The sequence below is a fragment of the Mastigoproctus giganteus genome, chromosome 3 (assembly GCF_048544385.1).
Source record: "Mastigoproctus giganteus isolate SK-2022 chromosome 3, ASM4854438v1, whole genome shotgun sequence".
Classification (NCBI taxonomy): domain Eukaryota; kingdom Metazoa; phylum Arthropoda; class Arachnida; order Uropygi; family Thelyphonidae; genus Mastigoproctus; species Mastigoproctus giganteus.
In genome coordinates, this window is record NC_143577.1 from 39265855 (window position 1) to 39280549 (window position 14695).

At 39.5% G+C, this 14695-nt stretch overlaps 1 protein-coding gene across 2 annotated transcripts in view; it reads right to left on the bottom strand.

Moving 5' to 3' along the window:
• The window catches only part of LOC150087896 (Golgi-associated plant pathogenesis-related protein 1-like), an 84561-nt gene that overhangs the window by 7912 nt on the left and 61954 nt on the right, over positions 1 to 14695 (bottom strand). For both annotated transcript variants that reach the window (XM_090370499.1, XM_090370500.1), the window contains exon 3: positions 173 to 322. In XM_090370499.1, the coding sequence (XP_090226625.1) occupies positions 173 to 322 (150 nt within the window). The remainder of the gene's footprint in view (positions 1 to 172; positions 323 to 14695) is intronic.

Sequence of the window (14695 nt, forward strand, 5' to 3'; positions counted from 1 at the left end):
ATCTTAAAAACTTAATTTTTAAATTTTAGTAGTTTAGTTAGATTTTTGAAAAGAAAAATATTTTTTAATGTTTAACAAACAATCTTTAAGGTATACAAGTTACTGTAATAAGCTTCTACATCAAAGAAGCACGCTCTTCTTAAAATATGTTATTTATTAAATAATCCCTTACCTGGTAAGACATTTTCAAAGGGGGCACACCATGCCGTTCTCGAAAGACGTTATGCCAGTGGAGTCCATTAATAACAAGGTCGCTTTCGGCAAAGTTTGCCATGATTTCTTCATCTTGATAATTTACACGAACTGGTCTTCCAAACAGCACCTGCAGTCAAATTAGAATTAATGAGACCTGATTTTGTTGCTGTTGGCAAAGATGGATGCAGGTATCGACAGAGGATAGAATGCAGTTCACTTTTATATCTCTTAATTACCTCTGCTCTTTTGCGTATTCAACTAACTGACACTGCTTAAGAAAAGTTTAGCTGTATTGTATAATTTGAATTGTAAATTCTCCACCACCACCAGCAACGATTGAATATTTTTGAAAATCTGGATTTTCCACTCAGTAAGCGTACTATTGCATCATTCCCGATATTCTGATATCCTAGTTTCTCGCTAATAACAAAAAAATACTTCCAAACTATGTGTGTGTGTGTGTCCGAATAGAGGTGGACAAATATGACTATCCAAAATCCTTTATTCTGCCCACCTCTGCTTGACATAACCACGGACTCTCCCAATGGTTTCCATAAAGGACCATAGACTGATTATCATTAATGGTCAGTTGAAGACATAATGAACATCATCTTCAACGGAAATAATGATCTTCAGAAGAAGAAGAAGAAGATGATGGTGACGAGCCTGAGACTGGCCACTCTTCAACTTCAGAAACCAATGATTCAATTGCTGGTGTTTGTTACTTATCTGCCAAGTTGCTAGTGAAATTGATATTTCTTAAGGGATATGTCAATTTTTAACTTAGATTTTTGGAATGCGACACGTTTCAGCCAATTTTAAATTCTTTAATTTCAGTTTTGAATATCTTAAATTTAATAAATGCCAATCATAAATTTCATTAAATAAAACTAATTATTAAGATGGAAGAAAAATCTGAAAAAACAAATTTAGTTTTGGAAAAAGCAGAGTGCATTCATGACATAAAACAATTCTTCAAAAAATTACAAATAAAAAATAGAAACATTTTATAACTAGTTTAATCAAATTCTTTTCATTGTCATCAAATCCAGAACTCAATTACATTTCCATCTCTTCCTGTCCCTGGCCCTCTACTTCAAAGTTTTAATGTTTAAAAAAATTTATTATTATTATTTTTTTAATTTAAATTTTTAAATACTAGAGGACATTTACAAAAAAACTGGTGGAGAGTGTTCCATGGAGATTAGAGGCCATCATAAAGACCCTCATCACCCTCATGGCCATGAGGGTGGTCAATATAGTGTGTCTGTATATTGGGTTTAATTAGCCGATTTGTCTGTTTTTATGGACAAAAACTCCAAGTTTACAAGACAAAAAATTATGCAGTTTGTTTCTCTCAATAAGCTTTACACTCAGTGATCACTGGATTATGAACACCCTGTTTGTAATGGACTATGCAGCATAGCTCGCAGTATAAAAAGCCGAACAGTTTCGTACGCTACAGCAGTGGTAATTTACATCTGGTCGTGCAAGCCAAGGTGATAAGGTAGTATTAGTAATGGAATGTAGTAAAGATATCATGGAGTTTCAAAGGAGAGTTTCAATTGTGGGAGCTCGTGAGTCGGTTGCTGACTCAGTTGTTTTTGTTGGGTAAACATCGGCGACTAAAGCCATGCTGCTCTGTGTATATAAACTGCGTGTGTTCTGAGGCCGATTTTTTGTTTTGCTGGAGAAAAAACCATGCTGCCCTTCGCCTGAGATCGACTAACTCAACCACGTTGTGAAAAATACTCACAAAAATTACTCCCGTCATTGACGGGATTCGAACTCAGGTCTTTTCCACCCAGTGGGCGGAGAACGGCGATCCTACCAACTGCTACTCACGAGGGCCCGGAAACTCGTGTTTTTCGTCCAGCAAACAGAAAATGGACCTCAGAACACATGAAATTTACATATAATATACACGGAGCAACATGGCCTTAGTCGCCGATGCTCCTAAAAAACCAACAACAACAACCAACGTCTTAAGAGATCTAGTGGAGTCAATGCCTAGGCGAAAAGCAGGTGTTATCCGTGAGAACGTTGACCAAACAGGTGTATCAATCAAAATGACGTAGACGAAAATGCTGATGTTACTCGGAGTTGAATCTATCTTCCTAGAATACCTACCACCTAAATAAAGGTAAATAACGCGTCCACGTAATCAGGCCATGTCATCCTTGCCTGTATGCTTTAATCTGTGTGATGTGTGGCCTCCGTGGGAATCTTCTGATTAAGAATTTTTTCTTTTTCTTTTTTCTTTTTTTTGGCACCCTCACACCTCCAAAGCCCACTTTTGCTACCTGACTCGTATATGTCACAGAAGATTGCTCAGGAATTGAGGATAATTATATTTTCCCCTAGTTAGCATCAAGGATTATTATAATAAAACAAAATTTTATCTGAGCAGTCAAGGCGTATGTATCTCTGAATAACCAAACTCGTATACACTTTAAACTTGATAATGAATAACATAACATACATAGATTATTTCAGAAATGCTTAGTTCTTACTACTATGCACTCCAATAGTTTTGCTTATTAGACACGAGGATACTTGAAACAGGATTCCATTCTCTTCTCTTAATTTCCCATTTAACTCAATTATACAATTTCTATTTCTCATTTCTCTCTTGTACGTAACACTGAATACAGGGTTCCATTTCTTAATTCATCACATTATTTTCCGCTCCTATCACAATACATTTCAAATATACTTCTAATTCATTAATTACCTTTCTTATTATTAACTTTCACGTATATTATAGTTACATAATTCTCCCTTCCTATTACATCATACCCGGAGTTACTCTTAATACCTTATTCATCTTTCCCTTACACCATAATCTGCAACATTCACAAAACCCATCTGTCCTTACCACATCAAAACTAAAATTACTGTAACACAGAGCGAAAACGGATACCAAAAATAGATTGTGACAAGTTTAATAATAGGAATATACATAGATTAGATTAGATACATACAAACAAAAAAATTTCGGCTGTTTTGTCAACCTTCCTCAGTTAAACTGACAGTTAAGAATGGAGTATGAGGGAGTGCACTGCCAATCTTGTACGTGAAGTGCGTGATTAATTGTTGGATATTGAAATCTGTGGCTGTGATGCATGCGAACGTTGCCAGCGTTTGTCAATAAATAGTCAGGATTGCTGTTTCGATGATAGGGTGGACTTGACATCCACGGTTCCTGCTGACTGAGGTATTGGAACATTTGATGTTCAACGACTCCAACCAGGCGCGTCGTCGATAGTGGCGGGACTTATCCACGATCACGACATCGCGGTGTGGGTCAATGTCGTGGTGGGTTGCCCAAACGTGTTCGGCAATAGCTGAGTGCTCCACATCCGCTAAGCGGATTGCTCTTTTGTGTTCGGAAAGGCGTTTTTCGAGCCGTCTCCCAGTTTCCCCGATGTAGCAGCTAGTGCAGTCACGGCAAGAGATGCGGTAGACGCTTTGTAGTATGGTGGGGACCGGTGTTTTTACCTTAGAGATGAGGGATCGTAATTTTCTGCTTGGGAGTTGTACGCATTTTATCCCATGTGATTTTAAGACTCTACAAACCTGTTGTGATAGGTTTGGGTAGTATGGGATAAAGGCGCTCGCGGCTGAGTCATTACCTTGGATGTTTCTGTTGGTCGCTACGTGGCCATGTGTCTGTAGGTCACACCTGTCAAGAGTATTGATGGGATAGCCACACCTCGTAAGATCCGCCTTGACTTTAGCAATTTCGGTGCGCCTCTCATTTACAGAGCTAGAGTGTGTCCAGGCACGAGTTAGCAAGGTTTGTGCAGTGGCAAGAAGCCACTGCACGATGGCTACGCGCGTGTGCTGATCGGAAGTTGGTAAATTGGCCAGCACACATTGGTTTACAATGGACAGTTGTCTTCAAGCGCGTGCCCTCGCACCGGACAAGGGTGTCTAAGTATGGTATGGTGTTGTCCGACTCTAGCTCGATGGTGAATTTTATGAAAGGCGACAGAGAATTGAGGTGGTCTAAGATTCGGTCACCTGAATTTCTGGGGATAACCACGAACACATCGTCCACGTAGCGACACCAAAAGGTAATGGGATCTGGTACATTCGTAAATGAACGACCCTCTAATTCCTCCATCGCGATGTTTGCCGTGACCGAACTAACCGGTGAACCCATGGCTGTGCCGTGCACTTGTTGGTAAATGGAGTCGTTGAACATGATTGCACCGCCTGTTAAGCACAGTCTGAGGGCGGGGGAGATATCGTCTGGTGTTAGTTTGGTTCTGCTGCTAAGGGTTTGGTCGTTATCTAAGAGTTGCTTTGTACATGTGATGGCAAGTTCTACTGGGATGGAGGTGAAAAGTGAAACTACATCAAATGATGCCATGATTTGATCTTGTGAGTTGGATATGGTTCGGATCCATTCTATGAATTCACAGACTTAGAAGTTTATTTAGACTAAATCTTCACAGTTTGTGAAGATTTAGACTTCGGAAACTCCTTTGGTGGACTTTAAGCCAACTAATATTTTCAAATCACATCACATTTCCATGGCGTTTTCCATCAAGAAGATCTCAGTTAAAGACACGGATTTGGAACAAAAACAGAAGTTCAATTTCAATAAAACAAAATGGCCTGATATGAATTACGCATTTAAAAACTATAATTGGGAATTACTATTAAAAATCAATGATCCTCAAGGGACACTGGACTGCTTTTATAAAATCATTAAGGAAGTTACAAACAGCCTTGGTCTATGCTATAGTGCTCCTGATTCAAATTACTCACACTGGTTCTCTAAGGAACTAAAATCCCTACTGGCAAAAAAAAAGAAAAATGCATAGTAGGTTTAAGATAAATAATAAAATATGCCTTTATAATAAATATTTTTCCTTAAGAAGACAGGTTATGGTGACATTAAAACAGGACTTGTCGAAGGAAGTCTTTCGGGCAAAAGAAATGAAGCCTATATTCAGCTATTTCAAAGCAAAAAATCAAAATCCGGCTTTAAACACGCTAGGTATTCCCAATGACTTGTCATCTTTCTCTGAGGCCGACAACCTTGCTAGCAGCTTTGAAGAAATTTACAAAACATATACAGACGACGGGATGGAAGGTAAAGAAATTTTTCCTCTCAACTACATTGATACACTAGGAGTATTCGAAATCAACCAAGCATAATCGTTGAGCCCAATTCACAGTATGAAAAAGGACCTCATACGAGGTCAGGATGGTATCCCTATTGTTTTATGGAAAAAGAAACCACCTGGTAAACCCATTAAATCACTAAATAAAATTGTTCTTTGAGAGTGGAATCTACCCTGCTCGACTAAAGGCTTTTGTTTCCCATATTTATAAAAAAGGAGACCCATTCTCACCCAACAACTACAGACCAGTTTGTCAATTAAATACACTCTCAAAGATAATTGAATCCATTGTAATGAAGGAGCTATTCAAATTTATGAAACTTAATCTGTCGGATTATTGTCACGGATTTATCAAGGGTCGTTCGACCTGCACAGATATGATTTCGTTTGTCTCGAATAGTGCATATGGAATTATTGCACTGGTGTCACGTTGAAGGTTGCATGTTGAATATGATGGCGTTAATCATGGTTTGACCACATTTTCAGTTTTAATAAAATACAAAAATGTCTCGAATATATATATATATCCCAGGCGGTTGACGAAGGAGAACAAGTCGTCTCCATCTTCCTTGACTTAAGCAAAGCTTTCGACAAGGTACTTCATCAGAGACTAATTAATAAAGTGGATCGTTATGGTCTCACAGGGCAAGCACTAAACTGGATTCCAAATTACTTGAAGGCAGAGAAATGTCGGTGACATTTAAAAGTAAAATCTCATATCCTTTTAAACCTGAAATTTATGTCCCACAGGGTTCATCCTTAGGCCCGCTGTTATTTTTTATCTACATCAATGACTTGCCAAGTATCCTTGGAGACTACCAAATCAAAATTAACATATTTGCAGATGACATAAAAATTTATAAAACAATTCGAATACCAGTGACTGCATCATCCTAAACGAATCTCTTCAACGAGTTATTCAGTGGCTCAAGGATAACAAAATGGTAGTCAATGAAAATAACTGCGAGCTGATGAGTTTTGCCAATGCACAAAAAAAAAACAAAGTTAATTTTTCTTATTGTATCAGCAAAGCAATCAAAAAGGTTAGTATACCCAAAAATTTAGGTATCTTTATTAAAGAATCACTTTCCTTTGATGTCCATGGCTCAAACATTGCGAGGGGTTCTAGTAAACCTAGGTTTTCTTTAAAGAATTAAGCGAGATTTCAATCAATTCGCCCTTTTCATCTTTCTCTGCAAAATTTATGTTAGACCGGCCCTAGAATTTGCCTCACAGGTCTGATTCCCACATGCAGCTTACCAAAAATTAGAAATTGAAAATATTCAAAAAAGAGAGCAATACAGTACGTTTGTTTTAAAATTGGTCTTGAATACAATGAGAAATCCTACCAAGAGGCCGACCGGGCTAGCCGGGTGGGTAAAGTGCCTGCCTGGCAACCCAAAGGTCGCGGGTTCGAATCCCGCCTCGGGCTTGGATCAAAGTACTGCAAAAACCTTGGGAGGTGCATTACCATAAATTGCCCTCATCTCGTCTCGAAAATAAACTTCAAAGCACCGACAAGAGCTTTAAGAAATCATCCACTGCTAAAACCATCCTATGCAAGAACTAATTATGGATACTACAACTACTATAGCAGGATTGCAAGATTAATAAACAAAGCAAATCTGGAGATAACTGACACCCCTGAACACTTCAAGAGACAACTAAAATTGCTAACCTCATCTGCTACCTGAACCTTAATGGTGTGCTGTTGCACGCCATTAAGAGAGAGATTTTTTTGAGTTACCACTGTATCATCCAGCAACAAGTGTTAGCCAGCAAAAGATTAAATACTAAAAGTGTTATGGACATAGCTTTCAAAATCGTGAATTCCATCAGATTAAAAGTGCTCTTCAAGATCTGCAATTATCTCGAAATACTGAAATACTCTTCAAAGGAGACTTTTCAAAATGCAACTCGATGAAAATGAACCAGATCTGATATTAGGGGCTCACATCTGATGAGTATGGGCTTGGCACACCCAGGGTCCTAAGCTGGATATCATCGTTCTTCTCTTTCTTGGTGATTCCCTTTTATTCCTCTCTCCACCCCCCCCCCCCCATCTCTCTATGGCTAATAATAATAATAATAATAACCGAATCTTCCACGAGGACCAAAGAGGCTTCTACAGAAATCTCGGAGAAGACGGGAAAGAAGGGAAAGGACCACCCGAGAAGAGGAGGATTGAGGAGTTCTGGGGAAACATATGGAGCAGGGAAGTAAGATATAACAGCCGAGCCACCTGGATAGAACTAGAACAAGTAGCGTAGCTACCACGTAGGCAGGCAATGCAATTGCCTCCGGGCCCGGCGTCTTTCGCTGTCTCCTGTTTTAGCAATTTTCATTAATTAAGTAGGGGCCTGAACATGTTCTTTGCCTCCGGGCCCGAAATAGAGTAGCTATGGTACTGTATTTTACTTTCATGTTAAAAGAAAATTTCTCTATTTGTTATATTCCCAATCTAAATCTTAACTCCCCCTTATTTGTAAGGTTAATATCTTACAAATCATTGCAAATGTTGTTTGGTGGATGTGGAAGTGATTGGACATTTGAAGAGCGTTAGCGAGGAAAAGGCTCATTGGACAATCTTGTTAAGTTTTGTCCTTAGAAGCGCATGACAAATAGAAGACATTTCTCGCACTCTAAACAGCTTGGACAAGCTCTATGGCAACATTTTACAAATATGTACCTCAGATTTTTGGATGTTTACATTATTCTCAATGAAACTTCCTAAAAAGTTTCAATTATTTCAATTTTTCTCGCCGAAATCATTGAAACTAGTACTGTACATTTTTTCCCAAATGTCGCATAGCTCCAATCACGTTATAGCGGTCGCTTCAAGATCTATTTAAGTAAAATCCAATAGAGAAATTCACATTAGCCAATTTTTACCCAGGTAGAAGTCGAGAACAGGAGAGGAAATCGAATCTATAATTTTTGAAGACCAAAATGGAGCAGAGGAATCATTTAAAATATGGTCCCTTTCTTGGAAGCTTTTGCAGTCTTCGCATCTTTCGGTTGCGCCTTCTTTAGAATAAGTAATAAGTGAGTTTAGTACCGTAGTTTGAAAGCAAACTCTCGTGGGCCACATAAAACCACTCTACTCGCATACTTTTTTAAAAGCAAAAGCGTCGATACCTTGCATGAAAGCAGATTTACATCGAAACTCATGTTTTTACGTACTGTAATGAACTTGGCAACTACAAGAGAAAGGTAAAAAAAAAAGGGAAAATCATCAAGGTGAAATTGTGCAATGCACAGTCGAGCGCTGTAACCGTATTAGAGACTGCAATTATATGAATAAATAAAGAGAAAAGAATGTTTGATCTTTTATTTCAGGTTAAACAGGAATTGTTTGCTTTGAAACGTTTCTTTTGTGAATTTATGTAAAAAAAGTAAAGTGTGATATTTAATTTTCGATTGCCCAAATTAACGAAAAAAATTAAACGGAAAAAATTAATGATTCCTCAAATAAATGGAAATTTTATTTTATTATGAGATTCTATATTTTGTATGCATTTCAACATTATTCGTACCACAAAAAGAATAACCTAATAATGCTCGATATAATGATGTTTGTAAATGAACACTTCTTGCATTTCATCTTAAGGACTTTATCTTATTTCACTGGAAAATGCTTTTAAGTCATTTTAACGTGGACTTAACTCAGCTTCCTAGATTAACGGGGTACCAAAAGCGTCTCTGTACGCTGCACAGTTCTCTCCTCGCCAGCTATGCGTTAGAATTCATGTATTCATTTAACGCCTGGAAGGGACTCATGAATTTTAAACAGACTACAGAAAACAGCTTAAAATCGAATGCCAAATAATTAAAGTTATTACAGCGTGATGAATTCTGAGTGAGAAAAAAGATCTGCAACGACCTTTGTAAATATGCTTTATAAATAAGTACTGCAGATCATTTTCCACGGTTCTGGTGACCGCATTTGAATTCCACACGAACAAAACCTTATTGTACGAATACTTATAGAACTCGGAACCAGTTAAAATCGATTGAAATCGAATCCGTACCTAATGTAAGAATCTAACATTGGTTTTTTATTATATATCTTACGTTTGAGACATAATACGAAACCAATTTTGCCTTTCGCAACGCATTTCATAATTAACACCCACTCCTAAAGAATTCTTCCAACGCAGTGGCTACTATTTGCTTTGTTTCAAAAGCGCATGGATTCGATTCCAATCGGAATGAGGGAAACGTTTACGTGCTTTCTACATCTTGGTAGAATAAGGTTGGTCTCGGCTGGGGTTTCCACCCATTAAGGACCTTATCCCCAAAGAGTTAATGGAACTGATGAAAAATTACTCTCAGTACCTCGTGATGATATATACAAATTATCCATCGTGGTATAAGGTGGAAGCGAAAATAGCCTGAAAATAGAGCACTAGAGTCGTAGGTTGGACTCATGTTATAATTAGTTGCAAAATAAGAAGATGGGATATGGATGAAATCAGTTTGTTGGAAAGTTTTTTGCAATGCCCAGATGTTTGAAAATGATAATGCGAAATGCAAAGCGTTGTTCGAGTTTTTTTGAGTTAAAAATGTCAGAATGGATTAAATTTATCGGCTGTTGACAGACATTTATGTCGAGAATGCCACGACGATGTATGAAGTGCATAGATAGTGTGATGAGTTAAAAGTAGGGCGAACATCAGTCACTGATAAGAAATGCTGTGTTCTTTCACAGCATCAACTAGTGATGTGAACATTGACGCTGTTTACGCTGTAATGAAACGCGACAGATTTAACGCGATACTTCGCCAATTTATGGTACAGGAATAGCCCGTTTATATCATAGGTCACAAACTTTTATTACAAAGGCATAAACGAAGAAGAGCTTTCAGAAGAAAAGCTTACGCCTTACTTTTTAAGCTTCTAGCCTCAACATGGACATGAGCATGAACATGCAGGTTGAACCCTTCTCCTGCTAAACATATCATAACCTGTGTTATCTGAAAAGCAAATTTATGTGGTTCGTGTAGTATATATGCATCCATTGGAAGACTTGCAAAAACTCCTTTATATTTAGTTCCGGTTGTTCTACCTCATTTGCTAGAATCCACAAGATAAACAGAATGAAGCGACCTTTATATGTATTTTAAAGGTCGCAGTAGTTCAATGCGTGGTTCGCTTTGTTTAAGTGGATTATTTACTGAGTCAAAAAACTCAATGAAAGGAAAAATATTTCTAGCATTGATGGCATTAATGAAAATGCGACAATTGTTTTGAAAGGCATTTTAAAAGAAGAGATTGAAATGTTTTCAATATCGGAAGCATCAATGTCTAAAGTATAATTAAGTTGCCCCAATACATATACACACTAGCCAAAAAGTACGAACCTTTGTATTAGGTCAGTCACAGAGAGAGAAGAAATGCAAATAGATGCAAAGAAAACTCTGACCTAGAATGATGACGTGTTGCCTCGTTGAATATGCAGACTACACAGGCTGTTCGACTGCAGAAAAATCTAACAAACTTTGAAAATGTTCTTATAGTGGGTGCACATTTAGCAGGAGCCAAGATTTAAAAAACGAAAAACATAACTGGCTTCTCAAAAGAATCTATCTCAAAGGTTTTTGATGACTGGAAAGCAACGGGTTCTTCAACATTCCAAAGGTGTAAATATGGCAGAAAAACAATACTTCAAGAGAGTAGCCGTCGTACTGTGAGGAGGACTGTACGGAAAAATAGGACATCCAGTCTGCAGCAAATAACATCTGAATTCAACCAAGCCCAGAACCACCTTATTTAAACTGTACCATGGCAAGGGAATTGAAGAAATTGGGTATTAGCAGTCGCTTGCCTATTCGGAAGCCACACGGAAGAAATCCATGTGGTCAGACGAATCACGATACACTTTGTTCTGCACTGAGGGTAGGCAGTGCAGAACTGCCTACTCTCAGTGCAGAACCAAACGAAGCGATTCCCCTACCACGACAGCACCTCCAGATTCTTGCCTTATTAAGACAACCCAAGCATCTGGAGGTGGTATCGTGGTATGGGGAATGTTTTGTTGACACAGTCTGGGTCCGTTGATGCCGGTGGACGGTCGAATGTCATCCAGGGAGCATCTGAATTTTGTATCAGAGATCTCCTGCACCGTGCAATGTTACGTTTTTATCCCGAAGGTGATGGGCACTTTATGGATGAATGCAACAGCGCATCGTGCCAGAATCATGCAAGAATGGTTCAGAGAACACGACACGGAATATCCACCATCCTCACTGGTCCCTATATTCACTTTTTCTCAATCCTGTTGAGAATGTGTGGGAAATGCTGGAGAGAGAGAGCTATTCGGTAAGAAGTCTTCTTCCTTCAGCTTCGTCGCAGCTACATGACAGTTCACCGGAAGAATGGTTATAATTAGACCAAAATACACTAAACCTTGTAGAATCCATTTTGCGCCGTACAGTTGCTGCTATTTGAAAAAAAGGCTGCCCGATTCGATACTGAATAAAGGTTCGTATTTTTTTGCCCAGAGTGTGTATTTAGTACCAGCTACTATTAGAACTAGAAATTCCAGGTAGAGCTTTCAAAATAAAAACCAAACACCCCACATATTCATCATTTAGAATTGAGTTAAAGAATTGTGACCTACTACAATATCTGAATCCTGATATCTGACCAAATGGTCTACTCGTCGTACCATTTTATGGAGCTATTAGAGGATCGGTCAACAACTCTAGTGGAAAGTTACTTACTAATTCTCAATCTGTTGAACTCTCTGCATAGCTAGAGAATAATATTCCTGATTCTCATTCTAATCCATCATTTAACCTGCCACCTAATAAATCAGTTTGCAAACATCCTTCCAGCACATATGTCCGTCTCAGCATTTTTCTTCAAAATGTAAGAAGCATAAAAATAAACTGTCTACGCTTATTTCATTATTGGTTGAAGAATCGCATGACATCATATGTTTAGTTGAAACGGGGATGCAGGAATCTTTACAGGATGTTTTCCTATTGCCGAAGAATCTCAGCTACACGCTATATATGACATCAAGGAATTAATCGTAGAGGTGGTGGAACAGCAATAATTTTAAAATCCAATATTAAAGTAGAACACATGCAACTCTAATAACTTCAACTTTTTCCCTATTAATCCAAGTTAAAGATTCTCTGCTTCAAATTTATAATATTTATATTCCTCCTGGACCTACTGATGACATCATTAATTAAGTAATAACCTGGATCACTACTGTTCTTAAGCCTCAAACTAACATCATTATAATGGGTGAAACTGCTTAGCCGTGCATCACTCATTTGGACTCCTAATCTCATTAACATCTTACCTAAACATCTTTCACGGCATTTTCAGCCCTACGCGTCCAAATTTAACTACATCAAAATTTCTTGCCCGACTCATTTACGCATTTAGAAAATATTATTTCAGCGTACAGCCCCTCGCAAATCTCGTTCATCTGGCCTGTTAGCCACCTAACAGGCCAGATGAACAAGGGCACAACATGCTACATACCACATGACCCATATACTTTTAAATCCCTGGCTTGTCCGACTTACGGAAGAAAATTAGAGGATACTCTGCGCTTTTTTGCACGAATCACATGCAAGGAATGGGGCTTGAGGAGGAAAGCCCTCAGCCTCTATTATAAAGCTATTTTCCTGCCAGCGATTACAGATACTGCTGTAATATGGTATCGCAAGGCCACCACTGCAGTTAACCGGAAAAAACTGGAGACTGCTCAGCGACATATACTCATAACCATCTCGAGAGCATGTAACCTGTAAGAACCACGCACTCAAGGACTTAACGGGATCCCTCCCTCTGGATCTAGAGATTGTTAAGCATGAGCTAATCTATCAACTGACCAAAGGCAGAACGGCAACATGCCTCGACTACACCATAGACTTGTCAAATGATCTCAAAGTAAAAAGGATCCGTCTCTCCGCTTACCTCCAACAAACATGGCAACCCCGCTGGGAGACCCCCAGCAAAGATGCAATAACTAGAAATTTTCTACCCAACATACGTCTGTTATATCCGGATTATCTATCATGGCTCTCACAAGGACTCTATACCATCTACTTGCTGACGGGACACGGGGCCATTAGAGACAAACTACAAGGATTTGGACTGAGTGATACGCCGTCTTGCCTCTGTGGTGACCATGAAACGTGGGAGCACCTAATGTACAGTTGCCCCACTATATCAGAACCTCTCTTGCAGGTTCATCACTAGAACACAGCTTAACCTCCGTAATCAAGAAGACCTCGCCTCAACTGAAGTCGATACATACAAGGCGTTCGCGCAGCTGACCCAGGACCTCTTCACAAGAAGAAGGACTCTCCCACAGTATCAGCCATTGCAGTAAACAACCATACCGTGCAGACCAGCAGAAAGTCTACACAACCACGGAAACCTAACCAGATGAACTGGACATGACCAGGAAAAAAATTCACTCTGTGACAACACGATTAGACAACCTGATCCAGCACAGGCATTTGACAACTCAATCAAGACAACAAGACCCCCATGCAGGGACTCAGAGAAATGACTGAAGCACATTGCTGCCACCTAGCCACATAGCGATCTGGGCTGGACACCTTGACCAATCTGCTTTCACTGCTATTCCTTGGCAGGGGGAGAGGGTTCGCCGTCTTCTCACCCCCCTGCCACCCCTCTTTCCCTCTGGTGGGAATGGGCACTACCCTACTCTCGACTATACAACGCGAAGCCCAACACATCCAAATTTAAATTAATACCAAAATTATTGCCCGACCCACTAGGCCTCTAGAACTTGTCACCTTAGCGTACTACACCGATAACCAGAGGTTGTTGCACCTCCAGCACGCACGCTCTACAGGTCCTCGCCGGTGTGCTGCCCCTAGACCTTGAGTGGCCCATGTGGGGATGCTGTATCAGCTCAGCAGAGGAAAGTCTACTACCTTTATTGATTTTACCACGGACCCTGCTAACACCTATTCCAGTGAAAAAAGCAGACTCCTAACATACTTACAACAGACCCGGCAAGCTAGATGGTCTGACTCCACCAAAGGGGCTATCACCCACAAATTTATACCGAATATATGCAAAGTATATCCCAAATCACCATCCTGGTTCTCCCCAGGCCTTCTAACCATGTACCTCCTAACAGGGCATGGTGCCTTTCGCAGCAAAGTGAACCTTCTTGGACTTTCCGACAGCTCCCTTTGCACCTGTTGTGCCCAGGAGACCTGGGACCACTTGATGCAGTCGACCGGGCTAGCCGGGTGGGTAAAGTGCCTGCCTGGCAACCCAAAGGTCGCTGGTTCGAATCCCGCTTCGGGCTTGGATAAAAGTACTGCAAAAACCTTGGGAGGTACATTATGGCCACA